This window comes from Anas acuta, chromosome 3 (assembly GCF_963932015.1).
Source record: "Anas acuta chromosome 3, bAnaAcu1.1, whole genome shotgun sequence".
Lineage (NCBI taxonomy): Eukaryota > Metazoa > Chordata > Aves > Anseriformes > Anatidae > Anas > Anas acuta.
Window position 1 is genome coordinate 45917381 of NC_088981.1, and position 16732 is coordinate 45934112.

Genomic DNA, 16732 nt, shown 5'->3' on the forward strand with positions numbered 1-16732 from the left:
ATTGCTGTGAAGGTGGATGCTGCTTCAAACAGGTTTTCACATTGGATAAGTTTTCCAAACTTCTAAGGATTTATGTTTTTATCAGACAAATAACTGAAGATAATCTAACCCGTGACCATTAACTCTAGTTTTGTCTTTTGTCTGTAGATATATGCAAAAAACCTGGTGAATGCAGATAGATGTGCACTCTTCCAGGTTGACCACAAAAACAAGGAACTGTATTCAGACCTTTTTGATATTGGAGAAGAAAATGATGGGAAACCGGTTTTTAAGAAGACCAAAGAAATAAGGTAAGAGTAGCTAGCAGAAGAATGCTGTTTCATTATAACTACAGATGTGCAGGCATTTTATTACCCAGTCTCTGTGCCTATCTGCAGGTACCCTGACAATACTTGTCATACTGTGATATCATTCCCACCAGGACCCGCCTCCAGAAGGTAGTACTTCTGGGAATGACATTGCAGTGCCATCGAAACAACGTCTCTGAAGCTATAACGTCACTCCTGGAAATGCCGTCTTCCGGAGGCGGTCCTTTTGGAAATCATGTTGGGAAAAAAACAGAGGTGTTCTGAGGTAGGTAAAGGTGCAGGTAAAGGTGCACCTAATCCATAGTTCTGCCAGTATGGGACAATTTTTCCCAAGAGGGTTCCCAAGAGGAATTGAAATTAGTGCTATTCAAGCACATCCAAAGCAAGGAAACACAATTTGTACTTCCTACGGATGGATTAGGCATATGTAGAATCTCGTATGAACTGAAAATTGGTTTTGAAGATTTTAGGTCCAGTATTTTAGTTTAAATTTTTCTCATGTGAATTTAGAGTATTTTAAAACTTTCAAAGAGCTGTGATTCTGAAGTGTGCTCAGAATGGTGAAATTGATGTGTGTTTCTGGTTCATGCCACAAGTGTATAGTTTGTACATGTATGAATATTTTCAATGAAAGAGGTAAAATGCAAAAGTAATTAAAACATTTTTCACTTTTCAAAAATGACAAATAATAGATATACAGGTTTGAAACCTGCAGCTTCTTAAAAATACATGACCATATACTGCATTTAAATTTTATTAAAATACTCAGGCAGCAGTGAATTTCTCAGAATTCTTTTCAATTCCTCCTTGTACTTTTGAAGTTCTGGGCCAAAGTGAAATGTGATTCATGTCTTCACTTGGACTCCTTTAGACAAACTTACTCCCACTTACTACACTGTATGAGTGCAAGTGGAAGGAGTCAAAAATTAGTGCAATTTACATACTGACAAGCAGTGAGGCGGTGTACAGTAGGAAGGTGGCCTGTTTTAACATACACTTTCATACTCCTTGATAATTGCTTTTCTTGCTTATATCTTTGTCTTTTCTGCATGAAAATTATTGAAACGTTGACTGAGTTACAAGAGTATGAGCCATTTCAAGGGTGATGTATACTGAGAGAAAAGTATAACCTAATTATCTGTAAGAAAGTGACATTGAGTCACTCATCAGCAAAGGGTCTGAGTTGGTGTAATGTTCATATCATAAGAAACAGCAGGAGAAACTAATACAGGTGTACAGGGTGAAATCCTGTCAGCTTTGTCACCAACTTCAGCAGGGGCAGGAGGTATGCTTAGATTTAAAAGAGTTCCATGTGACTTTTTTTCCCCCACAAAATGTTTTGTGCTTGTGTACCATAACTGTTCTATGTCGAGGAATTGAAAATTATTTCTTAGCAATACAGACTTGTAAATTTTCTGATTCAACTCTGGAATATATTTGCTGTGTTTAATTTTCTGGTGGTAATTAAGTGGTACAGTTAGTATCACGGTATTGTTTGAACGTCATGAGATGAAACACGATAGTTATTCTGAAGTTTACATAGCAAATGCATATGACGATTAGCTTTGACATTTCCACTGGTCTTCTTCCAAACTTTATTTTTATGAAATTTACCTGCCCTTTGAATAACCAATGAATATGTAAAAGCAACGATAAAACTGACAGCTTGTGAAGGTAAACACAAGTCAGGTTTTGTACAAAAGTCATGTTTTTAGACATAACCTCCCGCATTATTGAAGACATTGAATTTTTTTGTCACTAAAATGTCATACTATGGCATCCTTTGTTTTCAACTCTATAGTTATATAAAATGTTTTCAGAAAGTATCTATTTAAATACTTTTATTTTATCATTTACTACTAGTTGTTGTCTTGTAAGATTTTTCTCCTAAAAGCATCAAAATGACGCTGATTGGGAACAAATATCCATTACCGTGCTCAAGACAGACTCCAGTGGAAAAATGCTTTTCCAAATAGTTCATATTGTGGCTAACACACATTTTTTATTTTCTGCAGATTTTCTATAGAAAAAGGAATAGCTGGTCAAGTGGCAAGAACGGGGGAAGTCCTTAACATCCCTGATGCCTATGCAGATCCACGCTTTAACAGGTAGCATGTTATTCATAAGGGTAAAACAGATAGCTCAGTAAACTTAACTCAGTGTACTTAAAATTTCCTACTTAAGTTTCACATTAGGATACATTCATGGAGCTGTGATACTCTGATTAAGCCTATGGATATCCCTTTAAATGTTTTTGCCATTGGAGGTATTTTTAAGATATTAAAATAATAATAAAAAAAAAGTATTATATTTTTTTATCTAACATAAGTATCAGGAGAAAAATTTGTTGATTGCCTGTTATGGAATTCTGCCAGTTAGGTAAACTGTTGCTGATTTTATATATTAGCAATCCTGGAATCTGAATGGTTTTAGGGGAGAAAAAATAAATAAGAATATATATGTATTTTTCCTAACAAAGTCATGGGTAATACTTAAACATATTCAGTTTTTTCAATATTCCATCTATACAGTTGAGGAAATACTTATTCTCTGTCTTGAAAATGGAGATTAAAGAATTTAAAAGTTCTTTCTAACTCTGACACTGTAGATGAAAATATGTGAGAACTTTAGAGGTGAACTTCATGCAGGTACTAATTACATCTACCTTAAAATTATTTGCTGTATTGTACATCAACATTTCTAGGGAACAAGGAATAGATACTAATTAATAATATTATCTCTCTCTCTCTCTCTCTCTCTCTCTCTTTCTTTCTCTTGTTTGGCTCTCCAGAGAAGTAGACCTCTATACAGGCTACACAACCAGAAATATCCTGTGCATGCCTATTGTGAGCCGAGGAAGTGTAATAGGCGTTGTGCAAATGGTGAACAAAATAAGTGGAAGTGCCTTCTCTAAAACTGATGAGAACAACTTTAAAATGTTTGCAGTCTTTTGTGCTTTAGCCTTACACTGTGCTAATGTAAGTTTTATCTACAGTTTTGTAAACTGTTATAATCTTAAAATTTAGAATCTTAATCTACTGTTTGATTTTCCAGATTACTAAAATCCATAAATCTGTTCCATTGAATTAATAAGGAAACAGAATCATCGAAGAATCACTGAATTCTTTACTGAATAGTTGTGTTTTAATAGATAAGTAGGGATTTGTTTGATGCTTTCTGAAATAATTGTACTCTGGATGCATCCGTTTTATGTAGCTAAATTGAGAGAACAAACTGAAATGTGAATCATAACTGTCTTTTCATAGAATCATAACAGTCTTTTCCATTAGAAAATATTATTCTTATTTAATATTATAAAATAATTTTAACATTTAATAAAAGATTTTAATAAAATATTATTCTTATTTAATTTTATAAATTCAGATCACATGTTTTAAAAATTTATCAGGGGGATGGAGATTGTATGCATTCTCTCCGTTCCATATGCTTAATATTAAAAAATATTTATACATTTATATACTGTGTTATTGTCATAATTACCCACGCTTCCAAGAGTGGATACTATTTTTGTGTTTAAACTCTTTATTTTATCTAAAATTACTATTCATGTAGAAAGTGCAAACAATTTAATGGTCATTACTATGTAAGTACAAAAATGCAATAAAAATGCAATGCTGAAGAAATGTGTCATATTCATGGGAGATAAGATACCATGTCAGTTAAACCTGGTGATTTACGTTAAGCTGTTTTACATCATACTGTCAGTATTATGATGCAGTAAATTTTATCTGCACTTATTTAAACGTGTTCCACACGATTTAAGACAAGTAAAGAGGTCTGCATATAAATGAAACTTGGACCTATACAGTCAGTCCATTGTGTGTGAATTTACTCATTTTAAATGGTGAACCTTATTATTCAGGGCATGCTGCTCCTGAATTTTCCTTTACTTTTGTTCTGTCCTCACTTGTGTACAAAACATGCCATGTCCACAATAACTGTTTGAACCATTCAGTAATTAAATGTATTAATTTTTCACTGTTACTGCATGGTAATGTAGGTATGAAAAACACCACTTGTGCTTTTTACTGTACATAAGTAGCAGTTATTTGTACCAATTAATAATTGAATTTATGTAGTGACACAAAATATGAATTGTGCCCCACCTGATATCAGTTTTATTTCTGTCACCACAATGTAAGCTCTATTTTTAATTTCTGAACATTAGTTCTTTTTCTTGGGAGAGTTTAGACACAGTGAAATGTTAGACAAGCGTTAGATTTGTACCTGTGAGAGAGTAAGCGCTGAATGATATTATTGAAGGCCCATTTTTTTCAGAAGTTCCAAGTTCCAAATTTCCTATTATTTTTTCTGATGTGTAAAGTTGGGCAGCCAAAATCATTAACTTTTTTTTTTTTTTTTAAATGTGTAGTTTAAGAATAAGTGCTTGAATACAGGAAATAAATAGTGTTTTAACTTGATTAAAATGTCACATTAATGAATGACTTTGCTTTTTCAGATGTACCACAGAATTCGCCATTCTGAGTGTATTTACCGTGTAACAATGGAGAAATTATCCTACCACAGTGTTTGTACAGCAGAAGAGTGGCAAAACCTAATGCACTGTACACTGCCTCCACATATTTATAAAGAAATTGAACTGTAAGTGTATTTTCAATATATCAACAGTTACAACTGGTATCTGATTGTGAAATATATTATTGTTGTTCCCTCGGTATAGCTAAGGGTTTTGTAGGAAGCACTTTCATTATAGAACTATCCCAATATCATAGATGTTTGTCTCTAGCAATCTTATACCTATTTAAACTTTATGACCTATGAGCAAACTGTATATATCAAAGATGTAAAATAATACCTACCTAGATTGGTAGCATTTTCCATAGGCATGCATATCTACAGTAGTTGCAGTAAGTATTAATTTATATCTAAGGACTGTAGAGCTGAATTTACTTTCCAGTGCTCCTAAGTCACCACCAGCTCAGACCCAGAAAGGAGGCTGAGTTGTTACATGAGTAGTTAAGATCAAATGCAGGACGTCATCCCCATTTATATGTTTTAGAATAAAAGATTCGGCTCCTCCCTGTTTTTGTTTTTGCCTTTGTGTGTTTTGCCTCTGTGTTTCTCGAAGGAGGGAAAAATGGATACAGAACTCTAAACCTCTGAAGATAATTCAGTGTTATGAGTCCCATGTGCTAAGGTTTAAAGTTACAGCCCAAAATTTGGAGGGCTTTCCATTCCTTAGTCTGCAATATCTGAATAATCTAAGACTTTCTCTGAAATAATTCAGTTGCTATCAGATCTCATGGGTCTTCCATGCGCTGAAGATGTGCCTTTGTCTGTTTGATTTGTATTTCCCACTCAGTACTGACATTGGGACTCACCTCAGTTTTTAAGTCACCATTTCTGACCCAGGACAATAAATTCTGCTGTAGTGACCAGGTGCCTAAAATCAAAACTCCACAGTTCTGAGTCACAAAATCTAAACTGTTTTCATTAACCTGATCTCTAGAGCTCGCTCCTGTCAAGTGTTATACACTGCAGCCGTGACTGAGAAAGCATGCAAGCATATGCTTAACAGAGACTTCTTTCAGTTAAAGTTCATTACATGCTGAAGTGATTTGCTTGAAAGCTGGAGTATTAGCAGCCTGCAGGATTACACCCTAACAGAAGCTTATTCTTTGCAACACAATTTCTTATGCTTTGTTAGATGATATTATATAACCCACCTCCTCACCAAAATGACTTTTACTTGTAAAGATGACAGGTTTTATTCTAAATTATATTAACATCCTTTAGTTTGAGAACTCTGAATACATTTAACCATTTTTCAAGCAATTCAGCTACCTTCAGCTCTCTTGCATCTGCTGTGCTGTTCAGTACATCACATACATGAGCAAGTGTTTAGCTAGGTTCAGTGGAAAGTAAATAGAAGACTTGCAGCACAGCAGGTGCAGAGAAAAGGGTTAATTAATAATCAAAGGACAAACAGTTCTGCTGAGCAAGTACCTAGCATTAGGCCTAAATGTTGATACGGAGAGAGGGGAAGTCCTTAGCTAATGAAACATAAAAAATGCAGTCATAAAAAAAAAAAAAGTTTGATTTTTGAAGTCTGTGTTTAATTTCTATTAGCCAGTAAAAGGTGACTTTTGCTATATCGAAATTAAAGCAAGTCTCACCAAATTCATGACGGAAATTTTTGGGCAAAAAGATAGTAAAGGTATTATTGGACACACCATCCTTACAATTCTCGGGAGAAAAGTAAATTTTAGGAGTGAACACAGATTGTTGTACATTATTAAACAATGGATTCTTAAATGAAGGTTTATGCTTCTATTAATTAAACAAAGCCAAAGGCTAACCATCATAGTTGCCTTGACCATACTAGAAAAATATTAATCTACATTGAAGGAAGATATACCCTGTAAAGTCAGGTAGATATACCCTGTGTATTTTCAGAAACAAGTGCATGCTGTCAGATATACATTATCTAGTCATATTCACTTTCTTAAGAAAGAGTGTTTTTTCTTACCAAGCTGAAACTTTCTTCTTAGATACCACTTTGACATCAGCCCCTATGAGGATGTCTGGCCTGCCATTTTTGTCTACATGGTTCACCAGTCCTGTGGGACAGCCTGGTATGAACTACATGATTTATTGCTTTAATTCCATTGCTTATGCATTTGTTTATTTGGAAACATTAAGGTCATTATTTCCTAATGCACAGTCATATTTTCTTTGGAGTTTATTTACTATGCGTGGTCTGTACAGGGCTGTCAAAAGCAGGCTGAGTCTCTTGTCCTAGCTTCTTGGTCTTCGCTTCATAAAATTTAGGGACAGATTAGATTAGAATAGTTTGGTTGGAAGGGACCTACAAAGATCATCAAGTCCAACTGCCTGACCACTTCAGGGATAATCAGAAGTTAAAATATGATTAAGGCATTGTCCAAACATCTCTTGAACACTGACTAGGCATCAACTACCTCACTAGGAAGCCTCTTCCAGTGTTTGTGCAGTGAAGAAATTTTTCCACATGTCCAGTCTAAACCTCTCCTGGTAAAGCTTTGTGCTGTTCCTGTCACCAGTAACTGGGGAGCAGAGACTGGCACTTCCCTTCCCCAGGAAGCTGAATAGAGCAATAAGTTTGACTTACAGCCTCCTTTTCTCCAGACTGGACAACTCAGGTGTCTTCAGCCTCACAGGCGTCTCCTCATGGATATGAAAGAACTCATTATATTGTCCAAACAAGTTATTATTCAAGTTGTTCTTCCAACACAATATATAGACGTACAGCTTGGTTCTGAGTTGAAATTTTTTCTGAGTCAGAAGGTCGTGAAGATATTGGAGGCACTTACTTTTTTTCTTCTTTTTTACAGACAAATAAAGGGAGATGGTCCATAACTACTGATTTGTAGAATATATATCTGTTGAAATTAATTATAATAAACAGTTAAAATAATTCCAGGTTGGACCTTATCTTGCAAAATAGATTTGTTATCAGCATCAAAAGAAGCCAAGCCAATAGGTGAAAGGAGGGGATCCTCCCTCCTCTGTTCTGCTCTCATGAGACTCCACCTAGAGCACTATGTTCAGCTCTGGGGTCCCCAGCAGAAGAAGGGCGTGGATGTATTAGAACAAGTCCAGGGGAGGGCCAGGGAGATGCTTAAAAGGATAGAGCACCTCTCCTCTGAAGACAGGCTGAGAGGGTTGGGGTTTTTCAGCCTAGAGAAGAGAAGGCTCTGGGAGACCTTACAGGGGACTGCCAGTACCTAAAGGGGGCTACAGAAAAGCTGGGGATGAACTCTTTGTCATAGGACAAGAAGGAATGGTTTTAAACTAAAAGAGGGGAAGATTTAGGTTAGATATGAGTAAGAAACTCTTTACCCGATGGTGTTGAGGCACTGGAACAGGTTGCTTAGAGAAGCTGTGGATATCCCATCACTGGAAGTGTTTGAGGTCAGGTTGGATGGGGCTTTGAGCAACCTGATCTGGTGGGAGGCTAGTCCCTGTCCGTGGAAGGCTAGTTGGAATTAGGTGATTTCTAAGGTTGCTTCCAATCCAAACCATTATTTGATTCTATGATCATTGTGCATTATGTATGTAAATGAGTGATTTTGGAATGAAATGTCATTTCATTTATTGTCCTTTCTCTCAGCATCCATTACCAAGATCAGTAGTGTCTTGGCTAATGCTTCCATTGCTGAGAAAAAGGAACTGCTCTGAATTGTGGAAAAATCCACAGATGAGTGAAAGAAAAGGGAAGTGTCTCCTGGCAAAATGGAGGAAGAAACATTTGGGAAAAATTTATTGGTGTCAGCTTCATCTTAATAATTAGATGAATCTCCATGCCCTCAAAGCCTGAATATAGTCAAATCTGAAGGTCTTTCTCTTCTCCTCTTCCATATTGTGAATTGGATGATTATTTTAAATGCAGTTCTCTACTTCTCAGTGCAATTAGGTTGTTTCCATTCCTGAAAGAATGGCTGTGGCTTCAGGATTTGGGTTCAAATTTTCTACTGTTTTTGTTGTTGTTGTTGTTGTTTTTAGTTCACTTTGCCAAGGTGTAAGAATTAGTGGGAAAGAATTGATATCCATTTCACATTTTTCAAATGTCTCAAGTCTCACATACAAAGTTAAAGAAATAAAAGTGAGAAAAATATTTGAAAAGGAGGACTGACAGACTTATATTTAGTTTCTGAAAGTACAGATCTTCTCAATCCTCCAAAACAAGGACAGCTAGGACATCAATGCTTCCATTAAAGCTTCCATGAGCCTTGCGAGACATGATAAAAACATGGAAAAAGTCAAACAGGAAAAAAAAAAAGAGAGAGAGAAAATAAAGGAAAACTGATCTTTTCATGACGAAGAAAGTTAGTGAATTGGGACTCTGGTAGCTTCTGTTCACTTCTGGGCATAGTAGTCCTTTTTTACCCTGGCAGCCTTCTAATTACTTTAGAAAATTTTACCTGATACCTAATCTATGCCTGAATTTCCCATCTGCAAACAAAAAGATTTCTTTCCTTTCAAAGGTTTTGTAGAGCTCTAATACTGGAGGATACAAAGTGTCTCAAAAACATTCTTAATGAGCACATAAACCAAACATAACAATGACTTTCTAACTACTTTTTAACATTACCTTAGTAAAAATACTTTTGAAAATAGATTCACTTTGCATATAATAATATCAAGAAGAATAAAAAAAAATCCTGTAAAAGCAATTACCTAACAATGATTTATTTTGATGAAAAATGCAGAAACACTGAAATATGAATTTCTGGTCATTTGGCCAAAATGAAAAAAAAAACAAAAAAAAACCAAACCTATATATATTGAGTGATATATATATATGTGTGTGTGTGTATGTATATATATATATATATGTTTTTCATAATGTCATTATGGAGCATCTCAACATTTTTGAATCAAAACAATTTTTGCATTTGGTATTTAACTGAGATTTCACTTTAAACAGGATTATTTCTTCAACATTTGCATAAACCTCCCTAATTTTATGTTTTGATAAAATTATATTTTCAAATTATTAATTAGATATAGGTTTTCACTATTTCACAGGTTGAATAGATAATAATTTAAAGAAACAGCACTTGAAGCTTTTGGAAGCAGATAACGTTATGTAATTGTGTTACGTGAGCTGGGTAGTTCGGTTTACATTACAGAAATTTACAAATTAAACTACAAATATTGTCAAGTATTCACACTCTTTTGTCCTTGCCAAAACTTGAATGACTCTCATAAGCAATGAGTCATGTTCACTCCTCTGTTGGTTATTTTTTTTTTTTTTCTATTTTTATTTCTCACCAAATTCATTATTTTCTAGCTTTGAACTTGAAAAGCTATGCCGATTTACTATGTCTGTAAAGAAGAACTATCGCCGTGTGCCCTACCACAACTGGAAGCATGCAGTTACAGTTGCACATTGCATGTATGCCATACTTCAGAACAACCAGGGGCTTTTCACTGACCTGGAGGTAGGTGAGATGATTCGTATCAGTTACTAGACTTCATTAGAGGTACCAACCATAAGTGCTTTCTTTATGCTGAGGTTTTCTTGTCAGCTTGGGCAGAGAGTATATATATATGAGTAGGGAGCTTGAGGAAAAAAGAATTCTTCAGACTCTTTAACTCTGTTGTTTCCTTCATATTTTTTTCGTAACACTGAAGAAATGTTAGCAGATTTGCTATAAGTCTGTGTCCGCATTTTAAGGTTCTTCCTGCCCACTCACAACCACAATCTTTGTTTTAATTACTCAATTAACTGTCAGATGTGTGCTGAGGGGAAGGAAACACCCTGAATCTCAGGCCCTGTGAGATCTGGGAGGTCCTGAGTAGGAGGACAATGGAGAAAGTCTTGGTGTTGCAGAGCTGGTTGACATATGTGAGTAAAGCAGAGCAGTAGGAAGGACGGAAGGAAAATAGTTGTCCAAATATGTTATATAACTTAAAATATAACTTCTATTATGCAGCAGTTTACTTAGCATGTGTGTATGTATTTTTAAGATAACTGCAAGGACTTAGAAAACTCAGAAAAAATATACTTTCAGTAGATCGCTGTGGAATTTTTGATAATAAAATGGAATGATTAGAATGCTTAAATTCTATATAACACACCGTGAAGATCAGCCACATGTTTTTCTTCTGAATTACTGCAGGTACTGTGGGAATGCTGTCTTATTAATGCTGCCTGAAACTTCCAACTAGGAGAACCTGTTTTCAGTTGCTAATAACGTTGCCAAATACTAGCCATTTGAGCTGTAATTTTCCAAGTTTCCTGGCTTCATCTGGCAGATTCATTTGGGGAAATTTCAGCCATAATTGTTTGATTCTTTTTGATAAGCATGCTAGGAGAAACCAGGTTCTTGTGCAGTGTATGAGAGTAAAATAAAATTTGGTGGTCTTTCATATGAAAATGTCTAGTGTATTCTGCTTTAAAGCAGGGACTTGAAAATTGGCACTGAAATAGGAAAGTGGCATTTACCAGGCAAGTACTGGAAGTTGGCAAAGTTATCCATATTTGAAAAAAAATCACTGTTTCTTTAACAACAAAAATGTGTGGATTTGCACCCTCAGGGAATACTTAAAGGTTTCATACCTTTCAGTGCTAACCAAGTAGTAAACCCCATCTTTCATGGAAAGGGTGGTTAGGCATTGGAACAGGCTGCCCTGGGTAGTGTTAGACTTCCCATCCTCGGAAGTACAGAAGAGCCATATGGATGTGATGCTTAGGGACATAGATTAGTGGTGGACTTCTTAGTGTTAGGTTGATGGTTAGACTTGATGATCTTGAGGGATCATTTCCAGCCTAAAAGATTCTATGATTCTTGACGAGAGGGACTGGGGGAGCAAAAGAGGCAGCTGTTAAGAGACATGGGAACAGTCTCTTAGCCAAGAGATTGACGAGCTCCAGCCAGCCTCCACCTATTCAAATGCCTTACCCCCTTCAGCTCCTTTTGGCAGTCTCCTCTCTTGAGACTGGAGAAGTATACAGCAAGAGTACAGGAAGCTACTAAAGGGGAAAATTTGGGAAACTAGGATGGGCTGATGTCAGGTGAAGAATGGTGCCTTGAATCTAGATTTAGAGATGGGGAGAGAAGTATGAAACATTGTAAAAGGGACTGCGATCTAGAGACAAACAGATCCAATAGGTAGGAGTGGTCAAAGATCCAAGCAGGGAAGCAGGGAAGGTGGGTTCATGGTGAAAAGCACTGGAATTAGGCACTGGAATTCTGAAGAACAGATAAGAATGACTTCCGGAGAAGTGTAGACTGGGATGAGCTAGACAAAGAGAACTATCTGGGACAAGGAGACAGGCTGATGAAAGCTGTAAGACTGGAAAAAATGCAGGCTGTAAAGGATACAACAGGAGAATTAAGCTTACGGGGCAAGACAGAAAAGCTTACGTCTGCTAGATCTGATACGTAGCACAAAGGATTCTGTGTACTTTTTGAAGACAGTGTAATTCTAGTGCGACAATTACAGTATTTTGGTAAGAGAGTGACATCTAGGGGCATAGGGAAATACATCTTACTTGTTTCTCTCTCTCTCTCTCTCTCTCTCTCTCTCTCTCTCACTTTTTAATAGCGAAAAGGTCTTTTAGTTGCATGCCTATGTCATGACCTGGATCACAGAGGTTACAGCAACAGCTATCTTCAGAAATTTGATCACCCTCTAGCTGCTCTCTATTCCACATCAACTATGGAACAGCACCACTTCTCGCAGACTGTATCCATCCTGCAGGTAGGATTATTGTAATTGTATCTTCTGTGCACTGGAGTCTGGTGTTGGAAATAGGAGTCACATCATTAGCCAGTAGATTTTCTGAAGCATGCTTATTTTTATTTCTGGACTGTAGTGCTCATCTAGAAGTGTGGAAGAAGTATTTGCCTTGATTTATTACAGCAAACCTAGCTCCCAAGCATTCAATAATAGCACAAAACATAGCTCTCCCAAAATCTTGATGTTATAGAAATACAGTGCATTTGAAGGTCTATACTTATGGTCTTCCTTTGAATTGTCAGTTTCTGGATCAATAAGGATTTCTTCTACAACCCTATGGAACAAGAACTTTGAAAATGAAAAATCAGTTTCTCATTTAGTTACATATTTTCAGTAAAATGTGCTTCAACAAAGTCTTCAACTGTCCTGAATTTTTTAACAAAAACTAAAGAACTGTCAAAAGTCTGTATGAGAAGCACAAAAACCTGCTGTAATAAATTCCATGAACATTAAATGTGTGGCATGAAGTATGCATAAATTCTTTACATGGGAGCAAATGTTAATTTTGCACGCATGAAAAGTTTCAGCTTGTTTCATTATGTTATCACACTTTTTTTTGTTGCTGTTCTTCAGCAATTGGAATAAAATGAGTAAGGTAATATTCTGTGATAGTTCCTACTACAAGGTAAATTGTCTGTATGTTTAATTACCAGAAAAGTAGAGGAAAGCATGCAAATATATTTTGGGAAATCAAAGTGTGTTGCTGACACACAAATATTTTCTCATCACTGAAAAATTTGTTCATCTTCAGTTAGAAGACTGAGAACTCTCACCAGTGAAACAGCTGCCAGTTCATGATATACTTGTGCTCTCTGTTTTTAATTTACTGTGCACACACCTGATGCATAGCCTTGCCATACTAGTGTGCCACTAATTCATTGTTAACTTTTCTTTCTTTCTGGTCTTTCAGGGGGAAGATATTTATTTTCTTAAATGCCTAATCACCTTTTAGGAAACATACATATTCTGTATTGTATTCAGAAGCACATCTTGTGATATTATGGTTTTATGTATCATACACATTTCATCAGAGAATGGAAGCTTTATCTCTGAATATTCCTCCATGTGGGAGGGTGTAATTGAATCCTTCAGTGGTGGTGGTATGGCATTAGATTTTTAGTATTCGTTCTTCATGTGAGTTTGTGCACAATGAGCAAGTTCCTCAGTGAACTTGCTATGTGAAGGCTATGTGAAACAGACTTCATTCATTCTTTAATAACCATTATGCATTTTTCCTGCAGAAATAGTGCAATTGATGAAAGTTCCATTTGCTAAGAAGGTGGGGAACCCTTTTGCTTCCCTGCTACGTGTTAGCCTTGGCTGTCACAGTCATATATAAGTGAGGAAAGGTAGCCCTGACCATTTATCCACAGAGTGGATTCAGACACTGACTAGCCAGGTGCCAATAAGTGATATTTAACAGCAAAGGCAGATGAGAACAGCCTTTTTGACTTGGTGTTTTTTCAGTTGAATCAAGTCTTTCTGTATATTTCTAGGACTATTATGGAAAAAAAAATAAAAATCCAACCCTTTATGATTTATCTCAATGACTTTTAATTTTATGTTAATAACATGTAGGATTTTTCACTGTTCGAAACTTTATAGGTGTTTTGGTTGTCCACTTGTAATTCTGTTGTATGCCATACTTACAGAAGGTTCTGTTCACTAGTTCTAGCTCAGCAGAGAAAGAATAAAATCTTAGGAGCTGTACTTTGTGTACTTTGCATGTAGTTCTCAGAAGTCTATGTGACGTGCTCAGAGCCAGCAGCTTCTATTGGTACTTAATGGAGTCTTTTTTTTTTTTTGGTCCTAGTAGAATGTAGACTTGTCACAACAGTCTTCCTCTTATTGCAACTTCTAAAGTCTAGAAGTCACACCTCCAAACTAGCATAATTTAATTAGTAGGGTGAATAGCATGTTATGCAACAAGGTTGGGGAGTACAGAGTTCCCAAAACCTCAAATTGTGAAAATAAATAAATAGCAGCAATTTCCTGGTTCCAAAGTGTTGATGATGGGTTAAAATGTTCTGAGCTTCCTTTTTAACATCATGCACTACAGCTTAGGAGGCTGTCAAAGGAGCATTGAGACAGACAGATTGTATTTTCTATTCATTATTCACAATAAATCTTCTTCTCCAAGTAAAAATGTTGGGAAATGACATTTATGTTCCGGATGGTGAGAGAAACCAAACCTATTTGTACCATAGAAGAATTATTTTGAAAAAATTATGTAAATGCTTGACAAAAGTCAGGGAAACTTTTGATGAGCTTCAGCCCAAATGCCAATTAAATGTCAAAACACATCTGAATTTGTTATATTTTAATAATATTTTCTATTTTTGAATGTCCACACCTTGACATGGCTGGTTCATTCTTTCATATTTTTCTCTGTTTCCTTTCAACAGTAGGAAGACTTTTGACAAGTTGCTTTCAAAAGCTTAGAAACAGTAAACAGTATTGACTTGAAATGTGTTACAGCTTTAGGAGTGATCACAGTGCATGGATATTGTCAGTTAAAAGTGCAGTCATACATAGTGGAAACAGAAAAGGGATGAAAGTGTCATGTTGCCAGAGCCTCCATAGTGGAAGACATTGTCTTTAGTTTATCAGTCAGTCAATTTATGGTTGAACAAAGAAGGTTTTTTTTCCCCCTAAATATTTTTATACCTTAACATACTGAAATTAACTTTATTTCTGAAGAGAATATTGCATCAATAAATGAAGCAATTGCAGGCACATGTCATTGGTAACACCATCATACTAAAATCTTTTAGGATTTTAAACTGGATATTTTTTCTTCTGTATTACTTATTATGCAATATCAAAAATTGTTCTTCAGAGTGAATCAGACATTCGATTTACCAGCTTGGCAGTGCAATACTCTGGATCAGGATTAAATCACAAGTTCCCAGCTAATGGTGTCTGGAAGTGCAGTACATGTAGTGCTTATAAATCACAGCAGAAAAAGCTATCATTTTTCTCTATTAATACCTTCAGGCTACAGAGGGAGCGATCCCCAAAGCAAATCAGTGGTTTAGTCATAGGTTTCATGACAGCATTTAAAAAACAATGATAAAAATGGGAATTTCAGGCTGTCAGCATCTGAATTTGCAACAAAAATTGTCATTGGGTTGTAGAACTGTTGTAACCTGTCTGGTGAAGTAATGACTGAAATCATCTCAGAATTAGAGCTTGTGCTTTTTATTGGTTTTTTACTTTTTCATAGCTGGAAGGGCACAATGTCTTCTCCAATCTGAGCTCCAGTGAATATGAGCAAGTCCTTGAGATTATCCGGAAAGCCATCATTGCTACAGATCTTGCCCTGTACTTTGGAAATAGAAAACAGCTTGAAGAGCTGCATCAAGCGGGAGCATTAAACCTTAAGAACCAAGCACACAGGTAAAGCAGCAAACCAGATTTAATTTACTAAGGCATTAGTCTTAGAATGAAAAACCTTTATTTTCACAGAACACAACCAGGAATTGTAAGAGAGGAAAAAACAAACAAACAAAAACCAAAACTATTCTCTGTAGGCAGAGATCTTACAGATGAGATTTCAAACACCAACTTTGTGTAAAATATGTAATCATATATATACATATATATGCGTTATATATATATATGTGTGTGTGTATATATATATATATATGTATATATACATGTATATATATATATTTGCATGTCACTAGCTTTGGATTTCATCTACACAGTTCACTGACATATTATCTGCACCAGGAAGTTAGTGCATCGGCAGTTAAGTAGTAGGGAAAAAAAAAAGTGCAATAATAATTTCATAATAATTTCATTTCATTCTTATGTCAATATAATTATGTTTCTGTAAGCATGCTTTTTGAAAGATTAATCCTTACTAGAAGCAAAGTCACTTCCACTTCATTGTTGGAAGGGAAAAAATCAAGCTCTTTAATCATTTTGCCTCTCCATAAAGCAGCTAACAACACCTGAACATAATTCAATAGCCAAATCAGCTACTGTTTTCACATAACTTTCTGTTGTGATGAAACATTTGACTCCAGAAAAAATCCCTAAGTCAAACAGAGATACAGGAATGAATTCTGGTCAATTCTCAACCTTTGTGAATTAAGATAGTTGTAAGTTTTAAAACTATTCAAAATATACAAATATTCATATTC

General features: G+C 35.6%; 1 protein-coding gene across 4 annotated transcripts in view; it reads left to right on the plus strand.

Annotated features, from left to right (window-relative positions):
* Positions 1 to 16732, plus strand: part of PDE10A (phosphodiesterase 10A) — a 366309-nt gene that overhangs the window by 327698 nt on the left and 21879 nt on the right. For all 4 annotated transcript variants that reach the window (XM_068676942.1, XM_068676940.1, XM_068676941.1 and 1 more), the window contains 8 exons: positions 148 to 290; positions 2324 to 2416; positions 3100 to 3286; positions 4789 to 4931; positions 6842 to 6925; positions 10126 to 10276; positions 12387 to 12542; positions 15808 to 15980. In XM_068676942.1, the coding sequence (XP_068533043.1) occupies positions 148 to 290; positions 2324 to 2416; positions 3100 to 3286; positions 4789 to 4931; positions 6842 to 6925; positions 10126 to 10276; positions 12387 to 12542; positions 15808 to 15980 (1130 nt within the window). The remainder of the gene's footprint in view (positions 1 to 147; positions 291 to 2323; positions 2417 to 3099; positions 3287 to 4788; positions 4932 to 6841; positions 6926 to 10125; positions 10277 to 12386; positions 12543 to 15807; positions 15981 to 16732) is intronic.